Source organism: Pseudopipra pipra, chromosome 3 (genome assembly GCF_036250125.1).
Source record: "Pseudopipra pipra isolate bDixPip1 chromosome 3, bDixPip1.hap1, whole genome shotgun sequence".
In the NCBI taxonomy this organism is placed as follows: Eukaryota; Metazoa; Chordata; class Aves; order Passeriformes; family Pipridae; genus Pseudopipra; species Pseudopipra pipra.
Window position 1 is genome coordinate 116,537,312 of NC_087551.1, and position 19,301 is coordinate 116,556,612.

The 19,301-nt window shown below is 70.0% G+C and overlaps 2 protein-coding genes across 4 annotated transcripts in view; one reads left to right on the plus strand and one right to left on the minus strand.

The window, feature by feature from the left end:
* Positions 1-19,301, minus strand: part of PREB (prolactin regulatory element binding) — a 345,777-nt gene that overhangs the window by 229,291 nt on the left and 97,185 nt on the right. The gene's annotated exons all lie outside the window — the stretch shown is intronic.
* Positions 1-19,301, plus strand: part of DNMT3A (DNA methyltransferase 3 alpha) — a 37,790-nt gene that overhangs the window by 4,402 nt on the left and 14,087 nt on the right. Inside the window, exons 2-6 of one of the 2 annotated variants that reach the window (XM_064650817.1) lie at positions 3,544-3,718; positions 7,529-7,633; positions 14,152-14,473; positions 17,336-17,382; positions 18,502-18,648. In XM_064650817.1, coding sequence (XP_064506887.1) covers positions 3,656-3,718; positions 7,529-7,633; positions 14,152-14,473; positions 17,336-17,382; positions 18,502-18,648 — 684 coding nt within the window. In that variant the 5' untranslated portion in view covers positions 3,544-3,655. The remainder of the gene's footprint in view (positions 1-3,543; positions 3,719-7,528; positions 7,634-14,151; positions 14,474-17,335; positions 17,383-18,501; positions 18,649-19,301) is intronic. The other variant, XM_064650818.1, reaches the window with a different exon arrangement.

Below are 19,301 nucleotides of genomic sequence, written 5' to 3' on the forward strand. Positions count from 1 at the left end.
CCTACTTCGGAACGCCTCTGCCGCCGCGGCGAGCGTGACTCGCCGGTCCTGCGAGCGGGAGCGGCTCGGCGGCCACGGCCGGGGCCCCGCTCCCCCCGGCCGCAGGGGCAGCGCCGGGCGCGGGCACGGCGGGCGCTCCGTCCCCGCCGAGACGCCGGGCGAGGGTCCGCCAGCAGCGCCAAGCCGAGCTCGGCCGGGGGATGCCGCGGAGGGAGGTCCCGGCGGCCTAAAGGCGAGGGCACGGTGCGAACCCCCCGTCCCGTCGCGATCCGTCCCGTCCCGCCCCGCCGCGGCGGCGAGCGCAGCCGGGTAAGAGCGCGGGGCGGGAGCACCGCACGGGGCCGGGAGCACCGCACGGGGCCGGGAGCACCGCACGGACCCCGCGGCCCCTCCGGCGGGGCCCCGCGGGTGGGCAGCGGGAGGCGGCCGGGGCCGCGCCGGCTCCCCGGCTTTGTTCGGCGGCCGGGGCTGCCGCGGGGTTTGTGCGCAGAACAACTATTTTTAGAGCGTTTGGAGACCATGTTGGCTGGAAGCGAATCAAAGCCGCGAGCTGCCCCTTTGGCAGCGCCGGCCGGGCTCGGCCGCCGCCGCACCGGGGCGGCCGGAGGGGCTCAGCCGCCCCCCGGGGCTGCCGGAGGGACCCCGGGGCCGGGGCGAGGGGCCCGGGGCTGCGGGAGGTGCCGGCGGCAGGGCAGGGCAGGGACCCCCGGCGGCGGGGACCCCGCGGCGCCTCCGGGCGCGGGGATCCCCCGAGGGGCAGCCGGGGTGTCCCCGGTGCTTCCCGGCCGCGCGTGTCCGCCCGTGCCCGCGGCCGGGGCTGGGGGGCACGGCGGGCTCGGGCAGGGCGGGGGTTCCGCCGGCGGCACCCCGGGGAGGCAGCTGGCGTGGGGACGCGGGGCCGGGGTGCCACACCGTGCCGTGCCGTGCCGTGCCGTGCCCTGCCCACGGGTGTGCCGTGATGCTGGCGGCACAGCCGCTGCCAGCGGGGACCGGGAGCGGGGCCCTGGGGGCGCTGGGGATGCAGGGTGCCAGCCCTGGCCCCTCACCCAGGGCACCGCGGTGCCCGGGGGCCGAGTGCCGGGCCGGGGGCGAGGGGACCCGCGGGGAGCAGGCACGGGCACCCCCGTGCCGCGGAGGGGAGGGTGACACGGATGGGGCCGGGGCTTCGCCGGGGGCTCCCCGAGTTGGGGAGGGAGCGGGATGGGGAACCCCTCCCCAGTGCCCACTGGCTGGCACGGGGCTGTGCCTGGGGTGGGACCTGCGCCCCACACCCCAGTCTGACATCCTGCACCCCCAGGTCCCAGCCTGCACCCAGCACCCCCAGCCCACAGCCTGTACCTGCCCCCCCACCCCGCACCCTGTACCCCCAGCCCGCACCCCGCGCCCACACCACTGTCCGACCCTCCAGCTCCCACTGCCCACATCCCCCCCCAGCCCAGCCTGTGAGAGGGGCCCTTCGGGGGGTGCTGGGGCATGGAGGGCCGAGTCCCCCCCATCTGCCCTCCCCCGGCCCCCAGCCCAGCACCCCGAACCCCCGGGGGTCCCCCTGCCTGCGGCAGGGAGAGGCTGCAGCCCCCGGCCCCCCCAGCAGCCCCCGCCGCAGTGGCCGCGGGCCGGGGGGGACGCGTTGGGGTGGGAGCGGTGTTGGGAGCGGCGCCCTGCTCGCCCCGGCCCCCCCGAGCCCCCCCAGCCCCCGCCCGAGCCCCCCGCCCGCCGCTGGGAACGGCTGCGGCTGGAAAGCTCTAGAAACAAATTGCAGCTCCGGTGCCAAAGGCAACAGCAGCCCCGGCCATGGCGAATGCAGCGTTTGCCATAGCAACAGGTGCCGGCTGGCGCCTCCCCCGCGGCCCCCCCGGCACCCCGCGAGCGGCACCCCCGGCCCCCCACACCCCGCACCGGGCACCCCCCACACCCTGCACCCCGCGGCCCCCCAGCCCCCCGCAACCAGCAGCACCCCTCACCCGGCGTCCTCATCCTGCACCCTACACCCCACACGTCCTACACCACGTGGCCCCCGGGCTCCCCCCCCATCCCACACACCCTACAACCTGCAACCCCCCCAGACCTCCACACCTTGCAGCCCACACCCCACAACTGCACCGTGCACCCCCCGCTGTACACCCCACACCCTGCATTGTATACCCCCCACACTGTGCACCCCACACTGTCCACCCCACACTCCCCACACCCTGCACCCCACACACCCGCACCGTCCCCCCTGCACACCCTGCGTGTTGCCCCCTGCACCACATATGTCCTGCACCCCACACCATGCACCCAGCACCTCACACCCCTGCACCCCACACCCGGCATCCCACACCCCACACCCTGCACCTCCACCTGTACTCTACACCCCTCACACCCTCCAACCCACACTGCACCATCCATCCTGCACCAAGCGCCCTGCACCCCACAGCCCTGCACTGCACACCCTACACTGCACACCTCACACTGCACACCCCACACTGCACACCCCACACTGTGCATCCCACACTGCACACCCCACACCGCACACCCCACACTGCACACCTCACACTGCACACCCCACACCACACACCCCACACTGTGCATCCCACACTGCTCACCGCACACCATGCACCCCACACTGTGCATCCCACACTGCACACCCCACACTGCACACCCCACACTGCACACCCCACACTGCACACCCTACACTGCACACCCCACACTGCACACCCTACACTGCACACCTCACACTGCACACCCTACACTGCACACCCTACACTGCACACCTCACACTGCACACCCCACACCATGCACCCCACACTGTGCATCCCACACTGCTCACCCCACACTGCACACCCCACACTGTGCATCCCACACTGCACACCCCACACTGCACACCTCACACTGCTCACCCCACGCTGCACACCCCACACTGCACACCCCACACTGCACACCTCACACTGCACACCTCACACTGCACACCCTACACTGCACACCCTACACTGCACACCTCACACTGCACACCCCACACTGTGCATCCCACACTGTGCATCCCACACTGCACACCCTACACTGCACACCCTACACTGCACACCTCACACTGCACACCCCACACTGTGCATCCCACACTGCACACCCCACACCGCACACCCCACACCATGCACCCCACACTGCACACCCCACACCGCACACCCCACACCATGCACCCCACAGCATGGACCTTGCACCTTACACTGTGTGCCCCATGCCATGCACCCAGCACACACCCCACACACCCCACACCTTACACCCCGTGCCGTGCACCCCACACCCACACCATGGGTCCCACCCTGTGCACCCTGTGCCCCACACGGTACACCCCACTCCGTACACCTTTCACCCCACTGTGCACCCCCAGCCGGCACGGGCCGGGGCTCGGGCACCTGCTGGGGCAGCGCTGGGGCAGTGGCAGGGCAGGGGCCCAGCCCGGCTGAGTCAAGGCCGTGGCACGTTAATAATTGCCGGGGTGGGGGGCGCGGGCCGGGGGCCGGCGGGGCGGGTGCACCCCCTCACCCCGTCCCTCTCCGCTTCCCGCAGGGGCAGGAGGATCCAGGCAGGCGGCAGGGGACGGCTCCAGGACCCCTCCTCGGCGCAGCGGGGTCCGCTCTGGTGCTGAAGAGGCGGCGGCCGCCCGCCCCGGTGCCCCACCATGCCGTCCAGCGGGACCCTCGACGCCGGCAGCCCCAGCCGGGAGGCGCTGGACACGCACAAGGTACGGACCCTGCCCTGGGAGGCTGCGGGGGGCCCGTCCCCGTCTCCCGTGCCCGGCCATGGGGGGCTCGGGGGCTCTGGCCTGCTCCTGGCTGGCAGGAGAAGGGGGTGCGGGGTCCCCTCTGCCGCAGCCCAGCTCCTCGCGGTGGTGGCAGCGCGGCGCCGGGCGGGGGGAGCCCTGAGCTGCAGCCGGATTAGCGCGGATTGAGCTATTCCTGGCGCTGGGGAGCGCGGGGAGGGGATGGGGACGGAGACCTGCTGTCACCTCCCGGCAGTGGCCAGGGCCAGGGCAAGGGGGATGGCAGGGTGGGGTGTCCCCCGGGGTGGGGTGTGTCCTGGCTCTGGGGTGTGTGCTGGGTTCGTGCCCCATGCTCGGGGGGACAAGTGGTGGCTCCAGAGCCCTTGTGCCAGCCCTGCCTCCCCCTCGTGGGGGTCCCACCTGCTCCAGGGGTCCCTGCACCTCCTTCTGTCCCCCATGTGTGACACAGGCTCGGGAGGGAACCCCCTCCCTGGTGTCTCCACCACCCAAGGACACTCCGGGCTGGTGCAGCCGCTCCCGGTGCCAGCACTGGCAGCACCATCGCTCTTCCCACGGAGACGGGAGCGTCCGGTGGCGCATGGCAGGGCTGGTCAAGGCGTGGGGACTGGGGCCGTGGCCAGCTGGACACTGTCCCGCCGCGGGCACCGCCAGGTCAGGGTCATCCCAGTTCCTCCCGGCCGTGGGGCCACGTCGAGCTCCCACGCCGGTGCTCCCCGTCCTCTGGCCATCACTCCTGGCTGCCGGAGGGGCCGGCTGGCGTATCCTCCGGGACGTGTCCTGCACGTTCTCGGCACGGCTGGGGGCACGAGTACCCCGGGACGGGTCGGTCTGTGCTTTGCCCCGCGGCGTTGCCGTACCAGCAGTGCGAGCGGGTGATGTACAGCCCACCCCGTGTCCCGGTGTAGGTCTGAGGACGTGCGGCACGGGGGGATGCAGGGAAAAGCCATGGTACCGCCGGGCCGGCCCGGCACACCCGGGGAGCAGGGCCCGCCCGTGCCGGTGCCCGGGGCGGTGGCAGCAGCCCGGCGGCCGAGCGCTGTCCTGGGCTGACCCCGCGGGATGCGGCGTCACCTCCCCCGCGGCCACGCGCCGAGGTCACCCTGCCGGGGCAGCCGCTGCCCGCGGGGCCGGCACGGCCCGCCCGTCTGTCCCCGACCCTCCAGCGCCGCGGGAGGACCCGGCCCGGCCCCGGCGAGGCCGAGCCCACCTCCCTCCGAGGGGGGGTCTCCGCGCGTTCCCCCCGGCCGCGGCTCGGCTCCGGCGGTGCGGCGGGCGCGGGGCTGGCGGAGCAGCCACACTGCGTCAGTGCCGCAGCCCGGCTCGGCTCGGGCCGCGCTCGCCCGCGGCTCCCTCCGGGTTGTTGCTTGGCAGCGGCGCAGGAGCGCGGCATCGGGGACGTGCCACGGCGCCCCGCGCCCGGGAGACGGGCACGGGGTGATGGATGGGGATGACTCAGCTCCCGGCGGGATGCGGGCGGCGAGGGGCTGCGGCCGCGGCCCCCCTGTGCCGGGCTGGGGGGGCAGAGCCTCCCCAGAGCCCTTTGCCCAGCCCTGCCGGTGCCCGGACTCGTCCCCCCCTCTGCTTCTTGGGCACCTGCCCCACTTTTTGGGTGCTGGCTCTGCCCCGTGGGGGTTCCCTGTCACAGTGGGTGTTGGGGGCACCTTCCTGGCTCCACAGCAGTGACCCTCACTGTCGTCCCCCCCCTGCAGCAGCCCTTGAGCCAGCTCTGTCCTGCCGGCATTTCACCCAGAGAGCACCCCCAGAGCCCCCCTGGCCTTGCTGGCACCCACCAGGTGCTCTCCAGCCACGTCCTCTCTTGGCACAGGCAGCCTGGCCACTGCCTGGTGCACTTGACACCCCCCAAGTCTTTCATTTACATCCACCCTAAACACTACCAGGACCTGGACAAATTGGAATGTGGCAGGGGGGCAGCTGGAGCCGTGCACTGGTGACTGGGGTGGCACTGGGGGCAAAGGACCTGTCCCAAAATTTACCACCCGGGATGGTGTGGGGAGTAGGGCTCAGCCCCATTGGGGCCCCCAGGTGCCGCAGTGGAGCCTCTCCTTGCTTGGCCCTGGTGTCGCAGTGCCAGTGGGTGCCAGGGCTGGGGGATCCATGCAGGGATGGAGGGTCCTTGCAGGGATGGAGGGTCCTTGCAGGGATGGAGGGTCCTTGCTGGGGGCTGCCCAGCCCCACACACAGGCGAGTGGCACTTGATTATGGGGCTGGGCCAAGGGCAGTCCTGGTGGGACACCCGTGGGGACTGGGGAGGGGCTGGATGTGGCTCCCATGTGGTCCCAGATGCGTCAGGATGTGGAACAGGGGGGACAGGCAGTGGTGGGCATGAGGGTATGGGGCTGGGGCTGGGCGTGGGTGGCACGGGGGAGCTGGTCTGGGGACAGTGGCTGGGGGCACTGCAGCGGTGGGGCACCACGGTTATGGCACACCATGGCCAGGGGGTACTGCGGCTGTGGGGCACCATGGTTATGGGGACACCATGGCCAAGGGGTACTGCAGCTGTGGGGCACCACGGTTATGGGACACCATGGTTATGGGACACCACAGCCAGGGGGGTACTGCGGCCGTGGGGCACCACAGTTATGGGACACCACAGCCAGGGGGTACTGCAGCCATGGGGCACCACGGCCGTGGGGCACCGTGGCCATGAGGCACCTTGGCCACGGGGCACGGTGTGTCCCGACCCTGCAGACCTTCCCGTTGGACCCACGGGGACGTGCCAGCCGCATCCCGGCGGTGCAGCCGCCCCAGCCCGGGGGGACGCGGGGCAGGAATGCGTTCGGGGCTGGCGCCCGCCGGGGTGCGGGGCCGCGCGGCTGCAGCTGGATGCCGGCGCTGTCTGGCTGCCAGCCCCATCCCCTCCCCGGCCTCTCCCTCGCCAGCCCCCCGCCGGCCTCTCCTCCTTCCCCTGCTCCCCCTCCGCGGCCTCTTCCTGCCTTGGCTGCTGCCGCCGGGATCTTCTGGGGCTCAGGTGAACCGGGCCCCGCGTCCCCCGGCACCCCGCGCACCCCTCGCCCCGCCGCGTCCCCCCGCCGGGCCGGACCCCGCGCGGGGCTGGTTCCCCGGCACGCCGCGGTCCTTGGCACGGCCGCGGCCTTGCTGCGGGAGCAGGTTCATTTCCCGGCCGCCATCCCGCTCTGCCGCCATGCCGGCGCCCCGTCTGCCAGGCCCGGGGCACGGCACCGGGGAGGGGACGGGCTGTGGGGCACCGGCAGCTGCTCCGGGGCACGGCTTCGTCCCCAAGGCTGGCAGCTGCCTGCTCCAAAGGCACCTGGCTCCTGCTGCCGTCCCTCGTCCCCAGGGAGCTTCACAGCTGCCTGCAGGCCCGTGATGTGCCGTGCCATGGGGGCCGTGCATCTCCTCCTGTTTTCCGTGGGGCGAGAGCCCCCAGCCCCACACACGCAGGGCTCGGGTGGGTTGCAGCAGTGGGCAGATACCTCTGAGCCGGTCATGGCGCAGTGGCACAGGGGCAGGGGGGTCACTCGGTGAGGCCCCCGGCCCACGATGGCCTGTGCCACAGCCTGAGCCTGGCAGGAGCCGCTGTCACCCTTCTGAGTGTCCTGGTGCCGCTGGCCCGGCAATGCCACGCTGCTCCCACGTTGCCAGGCAGGCGCCTGTCCCCCTGCGGTGCCGGCGGTGCCGGTGCTGTGCCGGTGCTGTGCCGGTGCTGTGCCGGTGCCGAGCGGGAGCGGAGCCGTGCCCGTCCCCAGGCTGCCCGGTGGCATAACCATCCTCTCTGTCTCCGGCTCGCAGGGGGAAGAGGAGCCCGAGGAGAACCCGAGCAAGGAGGAGAAGCAGGAGCCGGGGACGCCCATGAGGAAAGCGGGGCGGCCCGGGCGGAAGCGCAAGAATGCCCAGGTGAGCCAGCGGGCACCGCGGCCAGGTGGGGGGCGGGGGGTGTCCCCCCGTGGGGCCATCCTGTCCCGCTGCCGCGGTGGCAGGAGACCTTGGCTCCCGTGTGCCATGGGCTGTGCCACCCGCCCCCCGTGCCGCAGCACCCGGCCAGAGGGGACCCCGAAAGCGGCAGGAGGGGGTGTCTGCCCCGGCCCCCAGCGCTGCCCCCTCCCCGTGCAGCTCAGTGCAGCTCTGCTGGAGTCCCTGCCGTGTGTTCAGGGGCTGGGACCCCGGACCCCCACCCCAGGGCCACGGGGCACAGAGAGGGGAGCCCCCGCCTCGGCCGAGCCCCCGCTGGCTCCCCCGGCTCCTGCGGGGCAGGCGATGAGCCCCAGCACGCCGGGCTCAGCCAGCTCCTGACTCCCCAGCCCAGCCACGCCGTGTCCACGGCTGCGGGGTGACGGGGGGCTCGGGGCCTGGGGCAGCAGCTGGCTCTGCTGAGGCACAGGGATGGGACACCCGGGGCTTGGGACACTCGTGGGGGTGGTGGCTCGGACCTCCCGGGCCGTGGTGTGTCACGGTGCCATCGGGGAGCCCTTGAATTCAGTGTCAGGAGGAGGAGCAGGTTCCCCTGGATGCTGGAGGCCTAGAGGGAAGGTACCCGTCATCTCCCGGGCTCAGGCTGTGTCCCCACTCCCCATCCCCACAGGAGGGGACAGAGGGGTGACAAACAGTCCAGGGTGATGAGTGGGATGGGGAGATGAGCAGGGCCTGGGGGGACAAACTGAGCTGAGGCGCTTTCACTCCCAGAAGGTTGCAAATCCTTTTTGTAAAAGTTTCTGGCTGTGGAAAGGGTTAATCCTGTGCTGGGACAGTTCCAGGTCTATGATGCCTGTCCCGATGATCCCTGGGGGCCAGGGAAGGTGGGACAGCCTTACCTGGGATGGATGGGGGTGCTCTGGGGCTGGAGGACAGGCTGGGCTGGGGCGGGAGGTACACGCTGGGGCGGGGGGAGCCGCTGCCGTGGAAGAACAATGCTGGCATGGGAACAAGTGGGGAACGTCGTCAGGAACAGCCCGAGCCTGGGAGCCAGGAGGGCTCTGGCCGGCAGGGCTGGCGGCCCCAGGAGCCCCCCGGCACGGTGGGGGGGTGGCAGTGCCAGGGTGCCCGGAGCTGGCTGGTGGGTGCCCGTCCCTGTGTGCTCACACACACCTGCCCCGTGCCGGTGCCGGCACATCGGCCGGCGGCTCCCGGTGCCAAGTGAGTGGAGCTGGCATGGCCAGGCCCGGACACTGCCAGGAGCCCAGGGAAGCCCCGGCTGGGTGTGAGCTGCTAAAAATACCCTCCCTGCAGAGAGCTTGCCGTGCCAGGGGAGCCAGAGTGGGGCGAGGGGAGCTGGCATGTGGGGTGGGCACCGGGCTGGCTCCGTGGGGACTGGCTGGGGGTCCACAGCACCCCCTCAGAGGGACCCAGTGGGCAGATCGTGGCAGGAGGGGCTGAGCACCCTCCTCACACCTGGGCAGGGATGTGTGCCTGGCTTGGGCACAGGGGGCTGGCTGGGGGCAGCCCTGTAGGGACAGGGGGGCCATGGTGTTGGTGAGCCGTGCCGTGCCACGCTGAGCCACGCTGTCCTGAGCTGTGCCAGGCAGTACCACGCTGTCCTGGGGCGTGCTGTGCCATGCTGAGCCATGCCATGCTGACCTGTGTCATGCTGTGCAGTGCCAAGCCATGGCTCCAAGACCAGTGTCCCCGCTCCCAGCTGGGGCTGGCACCTTCTGCGGGTTGTGCCATGGGTGGCAGTGGCTCTGCCAGCACCTTCCCCTGGCAGAGCGGGCACAGCCCTGCCGGTCTGGAGCTGCCACTGTGCTCCAGGCTGGGATGGGCACAAGGGTCCCTGAGGGCTGTCCCCAGTCATTCCTCAGCAGGGAGTGTCTCCCCAGTGTCACCCCTGGGGCAGTGGGGTGGGCACGGGGCCATTCAGCCTGGCGGGCTCCTGGTGGAGCGGCCTCCTTGGCAGGGGCCCAGTGGAGGGGAGGGAGCAGGAGAAAGGCAGCGCTTGTTCCCAGGGCCTGCGGCCGGAGGAAGCGGGTGGGTGGGTGGGCAGGAAGGCTCCCGCCGCCGGCCCTCCTCAGGGATGGGGACGGGCGCCAGGGCAGCCAGGGAGGGAGCAGGCCATGGGGTGGGTCCTGGTCTCCCCTTCCCCTGCACCTCCCTGGCCCAGTGTCTGAGCAGCAGCACCGGGACATGCCGGTGGCACGGAGGGCCCAGTGAGCCGGGGTCTGGTTCCAACCCAGGTAGGGAAGCTGGGGCACCAGGTTTGGCCAGGATGGCTGTGGAGGGGCTGGAAGTGTGAGGAGGCAGGTGTTGGATGGGTGGCGTGGCATGGCATGGCATGGCATGGTATGGCATGGCACAGGGACCATCCAGGGTGTACCAGCTGTGGTGCTGTGTGGGCTGTGTGTCTCTGTCCTGGCAGGACATCTGTAATGGGCCACTGTGCCTGTCCCATCCCAGAGTTAATGTCCCACGTGTCCCCATGCTGGCACGGCTTCCTGGCATTGTCTGGTGGCACCGCATGGCCAGTGGTGACAGTCAGTCCCAGTGCCACTGCCAGAGCCTTGCGGAACTGAGGGGAGCTGCTCAGGCACCAGCACCCACACTGGCTGAGCCCCCGGGACCCATCCTGACAACCCCTGCTGGGCTGAGCCCCCGGGACCCATCCTGCCAACCTCTGCTGGGCTGAGCTCCTGGGATCCATCCTGCCAACCCCTGCTGGGCTGAGTCCCTGGGATCCATCCTGCCAACCTCTGCTGGGCTGAGCTCCTGGGATCCATCCTGCCAACCCCTGCTGGGCTGAGCCCCTGGGATCCATCCTGCCAACCCCTGCTGGGCTGAGCCCCTGGGATCCATCCTGCCAACCCCTGCTGGGCTGAACCCTCGAGACCCATCCTGCCAACCCCTGCTGGGCTGAGCCCCTGGGATCCATCCTGCCAACCCCTGCTGGGCTGAGTACCCTGGGATCCATCCTGCCAACCCCTGCTGGGCTGAGCCCCTCCGCAGCCTCCCTGAACCTCACAGCCAGCCTGAGCTCCCCACAGCTGCCTTGAGCCCCCACAACCACCCTGAACCCTTACAGGCCCCCCAAACCCCGGGCCTCCACCAGTCCCTGCACCGCCCGATCCACAGCACATCATTGGCCTTCCCATTTCCTCCCGGGAAGCCCCACAGCCCCTGCGATTGTTCTCGGAGTTGTTCTCGGAGCCGTGTCCAGGATACAGCCCCAGGCGGAGGTGGGAATGGGGCCGGGGGCGGCTGGGACCCCCCACAAGCTGCCCTGGGGAGAGGGCAGCCGGGGACCCCTGAGGGCGGGCTGGCTGTGCTGGAGTGCCGGGCTGGGGGGCGCGGTGGGAGGCAGGTCCCCTCCCGCTCACCGTGGGGCCAGCGGGGACTTTGCTCCCTGGCATCCATCTTGTCCCTGGTTCCAGCTGCCTGCGCTGCTCCCAGGCCTCCCCGCGGTGTCCCGGCAGCCGTGCCCTCACCGTGCCCTCACCGTGCCCTCACCGGGTGGTGTCCGGCCCTCACAGAGCCGCCGTGTCCCTGGGCCGGGCACACCGAGGTCTCTGTAACCCCATGTGTGCCCTCGCTCGTGTCCAGGCGTGCCCACACCATGGCATGGCACGACACCTCCACCTTCCCAATGGCACCGGCGTCTGCCTGCGGGACTGTGCCCTCCCTGAGACTGTGCCCTCCCTGGGGACTGGGCCCTCCCTGGGACTGTGCCCTCCCTGGGGACTGTGCCCTCCCTGGGACTGTGCCCTCCCTGGGACTGTGCCCTCCCTGGGGACTGGGCCTGATGCAGCCAGGACAGGGAGAGACCGCCGCCGGTGCTTCTGGACACCCTGTGAGGGTCCCCCCGGTCCCCAACACCCCCTGGCCCCCAACACCCCCTCGCCAGCCCCTTGTCGTCCCCTCCCTCCCTGCTGCGGAGGAAGTGACAGTGCCCGCGCCGGGCCGGGCCGGGCAGGAAGCGGCCGTGTTGGAGGCGCCTGCGCGGGCGGCAGGGCCGGGGGTCCGCGCGGCACCGGGGGGACGCGCCATGGTAAGCGGCACACGGCCCTCGGGCACACGGGGGAGGGGGTCCTGTGCCCTGTGGCACAAATCTGGGGAACTCTGGGGAGCAAAGACACCCCTCTGCCACCTGCCATCCCCCCCCGAGCTTGTGCCTCAGCCTCAGCACCCCCTCCCTGGGCCCCTCCCCGGGGGCAGCACCGCGAGCCCCCCAGTGCACACCGAGCCCCCCGACAGTGCGGCGTTCCCTCCCTGGTACCCGGCCACCAAACGGGGCATCCAGTGCCTGTGAGTATCTGTGCATGGGGTGCTCAGTGCTGGTGTTGGGGGTGACACCAGGGTGGGCACCCCATGCCCCTGGCAGTGTGTGGGGTCTCCAGGGGGGACGGTGCCTGAGCGGCTCCATGGTGCTGGGATAGCGAGAGCCAGGCCCCAGGGATGGGGTGTCCTGGCATGGGGGGGTCTGCACCCCCTGTGAGGGCACTGAGTGGGGTGGCAGCGGGACTGGAGGGGCTGGCGAGTGGCAGTGGCCGTGCCCACCCTCCCAGGGCTGTGCCGGCGGCAGCTCTGCAGAGCCACAGCAGCACTTTCACTCTCCTTGGCCACGGAAACCACTGAGCTGGGCTGTGCCTCTCGCTCTGACTCCTGCTCCCACTGCCGAGCCGAGCAGTGCTGTGCTGTGCTGTTCTGTGCCATGCTAAGCCAAGCAGTGCTGTGCTGTGCTGTGCTGTTCTGTGCCATGCCAAGCCAAGCAGTGCTGTGCTGTGCTGTGCCATGCCAAGCCAAGCAGTGCTGTGCTGTGCTGAGCTGTTCTGTGCCATGCCAAGCCAAGCAGTGCTGTGCTGTGCTGAGCTGTTCTGTGCCATGCCAAGCCGAGCAGTGCTGTGCTGTGTGACCCCACGGGCTGGCAGCATGGCAGGGTCCCACGATGCCATCCCCAGCCCCGGGCCCTTGTCCTGTGCTCGACTCCTCTGTCTCCCACACTCCCGTCGGCTCGGTCTGTTCTGTGGCACGTGCCAGGGCTGGAACACGTGAGCAATGGCACAGCCACCCCCAGGGCTCATGCTCAGGCTCTGTCCCTGCTCTGTCCCTGTGCCAGCCAGCCAGGGATGGCTGCACTGTCCCGTGGTGGTGGCACTGCCCGTGACGTACCCGCTGTCACACACAGGTGGTGTTCTGGCCTGGCCCTGAGGGTGTCAGGGTGTTATGTTCTGGTCACAGAGTGTCATGGCAGTGCCTCCAGGTCCCCCTGGTGTCCCATCCTTGTGTCTTGGTCCTGAGGATGCTGTGGACGTGTCTGCTGTTTCCTGAGGGTGTCGTGGCAGTGTGTCCTGGTCCTTGGGGTGTCATGACAGTGTGTCCCCATCCTGAAGTTGCCATGATGGTGTATCCAGGTCCTCCTGGTGGCACCTGCTTCCATCCTGGCACTGTGGGTGTCTTGTCCCTCTGTCCATGTCCTGAGGATGCCGTGTCGTTGTGTCCTGCTCTGAGGGTATTGCTGTAACATGTCCTGGTCCTGAGCAGGCCATGGAAGTGTCCTGGTCCTGAGGGTGTCATGACAGTGTGTCCTGGTCCATGAGGGTGTCATGTCCGTGTGTCCTGATCCTCAGAGTGCCATGGTGGAGTGTCCTGGTCCTGTCATTGCCGTGGCATTTTGCCCTGGTCCTGAGGGTGCCATGATGGTGTGTCCTGGTCCCCAGGATGACACAGCAGTGTGTCCTGGTCATGAGGGTGTCACATCCATGCATTCTGGTCCTGAGGGTGCCATGATGGTGTGTCCTGGTCCCCAGGATGACACAGCAGTGTGTCCTGGTCATGAGGGTGTCACATCCATGCGTCCTGGTCCTGAGGATGTCATGGCATTGCATCCTGGTTCCGAAGGTGCCGTGGCAATATCTCTGATTCTCAGCATGTCACACCCCTGTGTCCTGGCGCTGATGGTTTCATGGCCATGTGTCCCAGCCACGGAAGTGTCCCAGCATCTCTTTCTCCTGAGGGTGCCACATCAGTGGTCACTGCTCCTTGGAAAGCACCATGTCCTGGTCCTGAGGGTTCCTTGGCCATGTGTCCTGGCCCCAAGGGTGCTGTGACACTGTGTCCTGGTCCCGAGGGTGCCGTGGCAGCCCCAGCCCCCCGTCAGGCAGTGGCAGCTGTCACTTCTGGGATGCAGGAGGTGGGACTTGGACTTTTTGGCGTGATGTCCCCAGGTTGTCGCTGCGTTATGGAGCCGTGTCTGGGGGGTCTGTGGGCTATGGTCCCAGAGATTGCCTTCATGCTGTGACATCTGTGGTGTGGAAGTGGAGTCAGGCCAGGGGGGCAGGGACAGGGTCCGCACGGGGCCGGTCACACCGAGGTGATGCGGGAGCTCCTGCCATGGGGTCTGGTGGTGGCTCTTGGGGCACGGGTGGGATGTGACTGGGGTCATGCCCCCCCTGCCAGCACCCACCAGAGTTCCTTCCCCCCCTTCTCGGCAGGTGGAAAGCAGTGACACCCCCAAAGACACAGCGGCCGTCCCCAAGTGCCCCCCGGCCTGCCCGGAGGCCAGTCCCGCCGAGCCGCTGCCCAACGGGGACGTGGAGGGGGACGCGGAGGAGGGCGGCGCGAGCCCCAAGGGCGGCCGGCCCGAGGAGGACGACACGGAGAGCATTCCCGACGGAGAGACCGGCCGGGCGCTGGAGAACGGCCGCTGCACCCCCAAGGAGGGCCTGGACGCCCCGGCCGATGAGGGTGAGCTGGCCCCTTCCGACCCCCAGAAGAAACGCGGGAGGAGGAAACTCCTGGAGGCCACAGAGAAAAGTAAGAGCTCGGCGTTGGGGGCTCCCCCGGCCCCGCTCCGGGCTGGGGAGCACGGCCACAGGAGGAGGAGCGAGGGCTGAGCCCCCAGTGCCACGTGGGATTTGGGGTGGGGGCAGCAGGTCTGAGCGGGGGCTGCGCCCGCGTGTTCATCCCGTCACCCTCCGTCGCCCTCTCCGACGGCAGGAACAGGGATGTTGCTCCTCGTGCCCTGTGGTGCCGGGGCGTCCCTGCCCACGTGTGAAACCACCCCGGTGTGGTGTCCGTGGGTCCCTGCCTGCATGTGAGACCACCCTGGTGCGTGTGCCCACCCTGCACGTGCCGGGGCACGGGGGGCATATTCCCTGTGCCGGGACTGCGGTGCCAAGGAGGTGCCAGCTGTGGTGCCGGGAAGCAGAGGGGATGGAGGGGTCGATGTCGCACTGAGGGTCATCCCCAGCACCCAGCTGGGGGGCAGCTCTGCACAGGAGGGCCTGGGGGTCCCGGGGCTTCCTGGGCTGCATCGGGAGGTACCCAAGTGGTGCCCGTGGGGTGAGGCCACCCCGGAGCGTGGGGCCCAGCTGTGGCTCCCCAGGACAGAGGGACAGGCTGGGCTGGGAGAGCCCAGCGAGGCCCCACGGTGCTGCGGGGCGGGAGTGCCTGTGCTGGGGAAAGGCTGCGGGGCCGGGGCTGCTCAGCCGGGAGCAGAGCGGGCTCGGGGGAGCCGCGGCTGTGGCACCTGCAGGGAGGTGCCTGGAGGTGAGCCAGGCGCTCCCAGGGGTGCCCAGGGACAGGACCAGAGGCCACGGCATGGGCTGGAGCCCAGAGGGTCCTTCTGGACCAGGGACACTCTCCTCAGGGTTCCCAGCTCTGGTGCTTGGGGGCTTCCCAAGCCAGATCAGCAGAGACCGACTGCCCGCCAGGCTGAGCCAGGAATGGGGGCGAGGAACAGCTGGGATGGAGCTGGGAGAGGCTGAGATGGAGAGGGGAGAGGCTGGGATGAATGAGGCAAGCTGGGATGGCTGAGGCAGGCAGGGATGGAGCTGGGAGAGGCTGGGATGGAGAGGGGAGAGGCTGGGATGAATGAGGCAAGCTGGGATGGCTGAGGCAGGCAGGGATGGCTGAGGCAGGCAGGGATGGAGCTGGGAGAGGCTGGGATGGAGCTGGGAGAGGCTGGGATGGCTGAGGCAGGCAGGGATGGCTGAGGCAGGCAGGGATGGAGCTGGGAGAGGCTGGGATGGCTGAGGCAGGCAGGGATGGAGCTGGGAGAGGCTGGGATGGCTGAGGCAGGCAGGGATGGAGCTGGGAGAGGCTGGGATGGCTGAGGCAGGCAGGGATGGATGAGCTGCGCTGCAGATGCTGCCGCAGTCACGAGGCGCAGCCGCGGGAGCGCCGCAGCCGGAGCTGGGATCGGGGGGAGCAGGGTGGGCCGTGGCCGTGGGGCCCCCCCGGTGCCGGGCGGAGCCACACACCGGTGTGAGGGGCGGGGGTGGTGTCCAAGCGGTTCCCGGTGGTCACCAGGAGGGCCTGGGGGGGCCGTGACGCCACCCGGCTCTCGCTCCCTCCCCCAGGAGCCATTTCCAGCGCTCCGGCCGTGCCTGTGCCGAGGTCACAGCGCCGGGCTCGGCCCCCGCCAGACCCTGCCCTGCTCCTCCCGGGCGGACAGGGCTCCCTGAGCATCCTGTGCTCAGCACAAGCCGCAGCCGCGGGCAGTCCCCACGTTGGGCAGTGCCCCCAGTTTGACCAGTCCCAGGGGACCAGCGTCTTGGAAGAGGCCACGTCCCCTCTCCCGTGCCTCAGTTTCCCTACCTGAGATCGCCATGGAAGCACGGGATGCCCAGGCACCCCTGGGGCACACACACAGTCCAACCCCCAGCATGGAGACGGAAAGGCTCCTGTTCTCCAGTGTCTCCCCCTGTCCCCCAGTGTCCTGCAGTGTCCCTCAGTGTCCCTCAGTGTTCCTTGCTGTCCCCCAGTGTTCTTCAGTGTCCCCTACTGCCCCTCAGTACCCCACAATGTTCCTGATTGTTCTGCAGTATCCCGCAGTGTCCTCTGCCATCCCCCAGTATCCTGCAGTGTCCCGCAGTGTCCCCCACAGTCCCCCAGTGTTCTGCAATGTCCCCCAGGGTCCCGCAGTGTCCTTTGCTGTCCCTCACTGTCCCCCAGTGTCCTGCAGTGTCCCCCAGGGTCCCACAGTGTCCCCCACAGTCCCCCAGTGTTCTGCAGTGTCCCCCAGGGTCCCGCAGTGTCCTTTGCTGTCCCTTACTGTCCCTCAGTGTCCTGCAGTGTCCCCCAGGGTCCCGCAGTGTCCTTTGCTGTCCCTCACTGTCCCCCAGTGTCCTGCTGCCTCCCCATGTGCCGGCTGTGGGGGACTGTCCCGGTGTCCCATAGTGCTGGGGGACACCCGGGGGTCAGTGCCGGGGCAGTCGGTGCCCAGCAGCCAGGATGAAGCACCGAGGGGCGCTGGGAGGGGGTGGGAGCCCCCCTGCACCCCTCACGCTGCCCCCTCGGCCCGGCCCCGGGGGTGTGGGCTGTTCACACCCCCCGACGCCCGCGGTTATTTTTAGCCGCTTTCCTGGCAGCGCCTCGGCAGAACCTGCGGCGCGGATGTGCCGAGAGCACAGGAAGCAGCGGGGCCGCTTCCCCTGCCCGCCCGGGGGGGTCACTGCCCCGGACCCCCGGACCCCCAGACCCCGGCCGGGGCAGGACCGGCGGCTCCGAGCCGGCACAGATCCGCCCGGGAGCACAGCCCAGCCCAGTGTGTCGGCCGGGGGGGCCCGTCCCCGGCACAGGGCGGCCCCTGGATGGGCTGGGGGGTCCCGGGTGGGCCCATCTCCCCACGGGGTCCCAGCCCCTGCTCACGGCCGCTCTCTGTTCTGTGTGCAGGCAAGGACGAGAAGGAGGAAAACAACTTCGACACCCTGAAAATGGAGGCAAGTATGGCCTGGGGCTGAGCTGCACCCAGGAGAGGGGCACAGCCCCACAGCCCACCCCAGGAGAGGGGCACGGCCCCACAGCCCTCCCCAGGAGAGGGGCACAGCCCCACAGCCCACCCCAGGAGAGGGGCACGGCCCCACAGCCCTCCCCAGGAGAGGGGCACGGCCCCACAGCCCTCCCCAGGAGAGGGGCACGGCCCCACAGCCCTCCCCAGGAGAGGGGCACAGCCCCATGGCCCACCCCAGGAGAGGGGCACGGCCCCACAGCCCTCCCCAGGAGAGGGGCACGGCCCCACAGCCCACTGGCCAGCACAGTGCTCCCTGTGCTCATGGGCACCGTCTCTCCTCACTCCCTCGGCACTGGTAGCATCAGGGACAGGGTCCCCACGGGATGGGGGTCTCAGGTTCCTGTGCCCCAGCACAGATGGGCACTGGGCAGCACCTGCTGCTGTGCTGGGGACCAGGTGGCACAGGGATGTGCCAGGCCAGTGATGCCCCTCCACCCAGCCCTGTGTGGGATGGTGCCTGCCCAGGCTGACCCCTCTCCTCCCCCAGGTGCCCACACAGTGTGTTGGATCTGCTCTGGGGTGGATCCATGCCCAGACAGTGTCAACAGTGCCCACCAAGGTGCAGCTGGCCATGGCAAGGTGTCTGCTGCTGTGCCATCCAGGGCATTGAATCCCAAACTGGTTTGGGCTGGAAGGGACCTTAAATCCCATCCCATTCCACCCCCCTGCCATGAGCAGGGACACCTCCCACCAGCCCAGGTTGCTCCAAGCCCCGTCCAGCCTGGCCTTGGACAGTCCCAGGGATCCAGGGGCAGCCACAGCTTCTCTGGGCAACCTGTGCCAGGGCCTCCCCACCCTCACAGGGAAGAATCTCTCCCCAGTATCCAATCTCTGGGCATCCAGGTGCTGGTGCACACATGGCCCAGAGCGTGTGTCCACTTGCACATGTGTGCCCAGGCAGGTGGTGCCCCTCCTGCCCATCTCCCTCCCGCAGAAGTGGGTGTCCCCCTCCAGCCCCCCGTGCAGCCCCACTCTGTCCCCCACACCATTCCTGCGGCTCCCAGCACGCTGCCCCCCCAGTGCCCTGACCCTGCTCTCTCTGGCACAGGGCTCTCGTGGGCGGCTCCGGGGGGGCCTGGGCTGGGAGTCGAGCCTGCGGCAGCGGCCGATGCAGCGACACACCTTCCAGGCCGGGGATCCCTACTACATCAGCAAGAGGAAGCGGGACGAGTGGCTGGCGCGCTGGAAGCGGGAGGTGAGGGCCGGCACCGGCACGGGGTGGGCACCGTGTGGTCTGGGTGGGCACCGCGTGGTCCCAGCACCCCAACCCTGGGGTGGCCACTGGGCTCCAGGGCTCCCCCGGCAAATCAGGGCAGCAGTGATGGCACAGAGCACTGGGCCGGGGGTGACCAGGCATGTGAGGGGTGGTTGGCACACGCGGGGGGCTCGTGTGGGCACTCAGGGCACCTCGGCTTTGCCAGGCCGTGGGGCTGGTGGAGCCGGTGCTCCCTGCTCCTGGCGCTGCCACTGCCCTGCCACGGCAGGACCCCTCCGTTCTCTCCCTGTGTGCCCCTGAGTCCCCCTCACAGCCGTGGGCAGCAGAGCCCGTCCTCCTCCCGCGGGCTGTGCCGGGCTGTGCCCCCGTTCCTGCCGGTTCCCGGGAACCAGCGTGTGACGCAGCCGGGCCCGGCACAGGAGCCCGGCACAGGAGCCTGGCACAGGAGCCTGGCACAGGAGCCCGGCACAGGAGCCCGGCACAGGCCGCGGTGGCCGTGGTGGCTGCTCGGGGGCTGCCAGGGCAGGGGCTCTGTGGGCGCTCCGGGGTCCCCACTGTGCCCCCTCACCCCGTCCTCAGTGTTGTCCCCCTCTGCCAGATGAGTCTCCCTGGCAATGTGTCCCCTCGTGCCG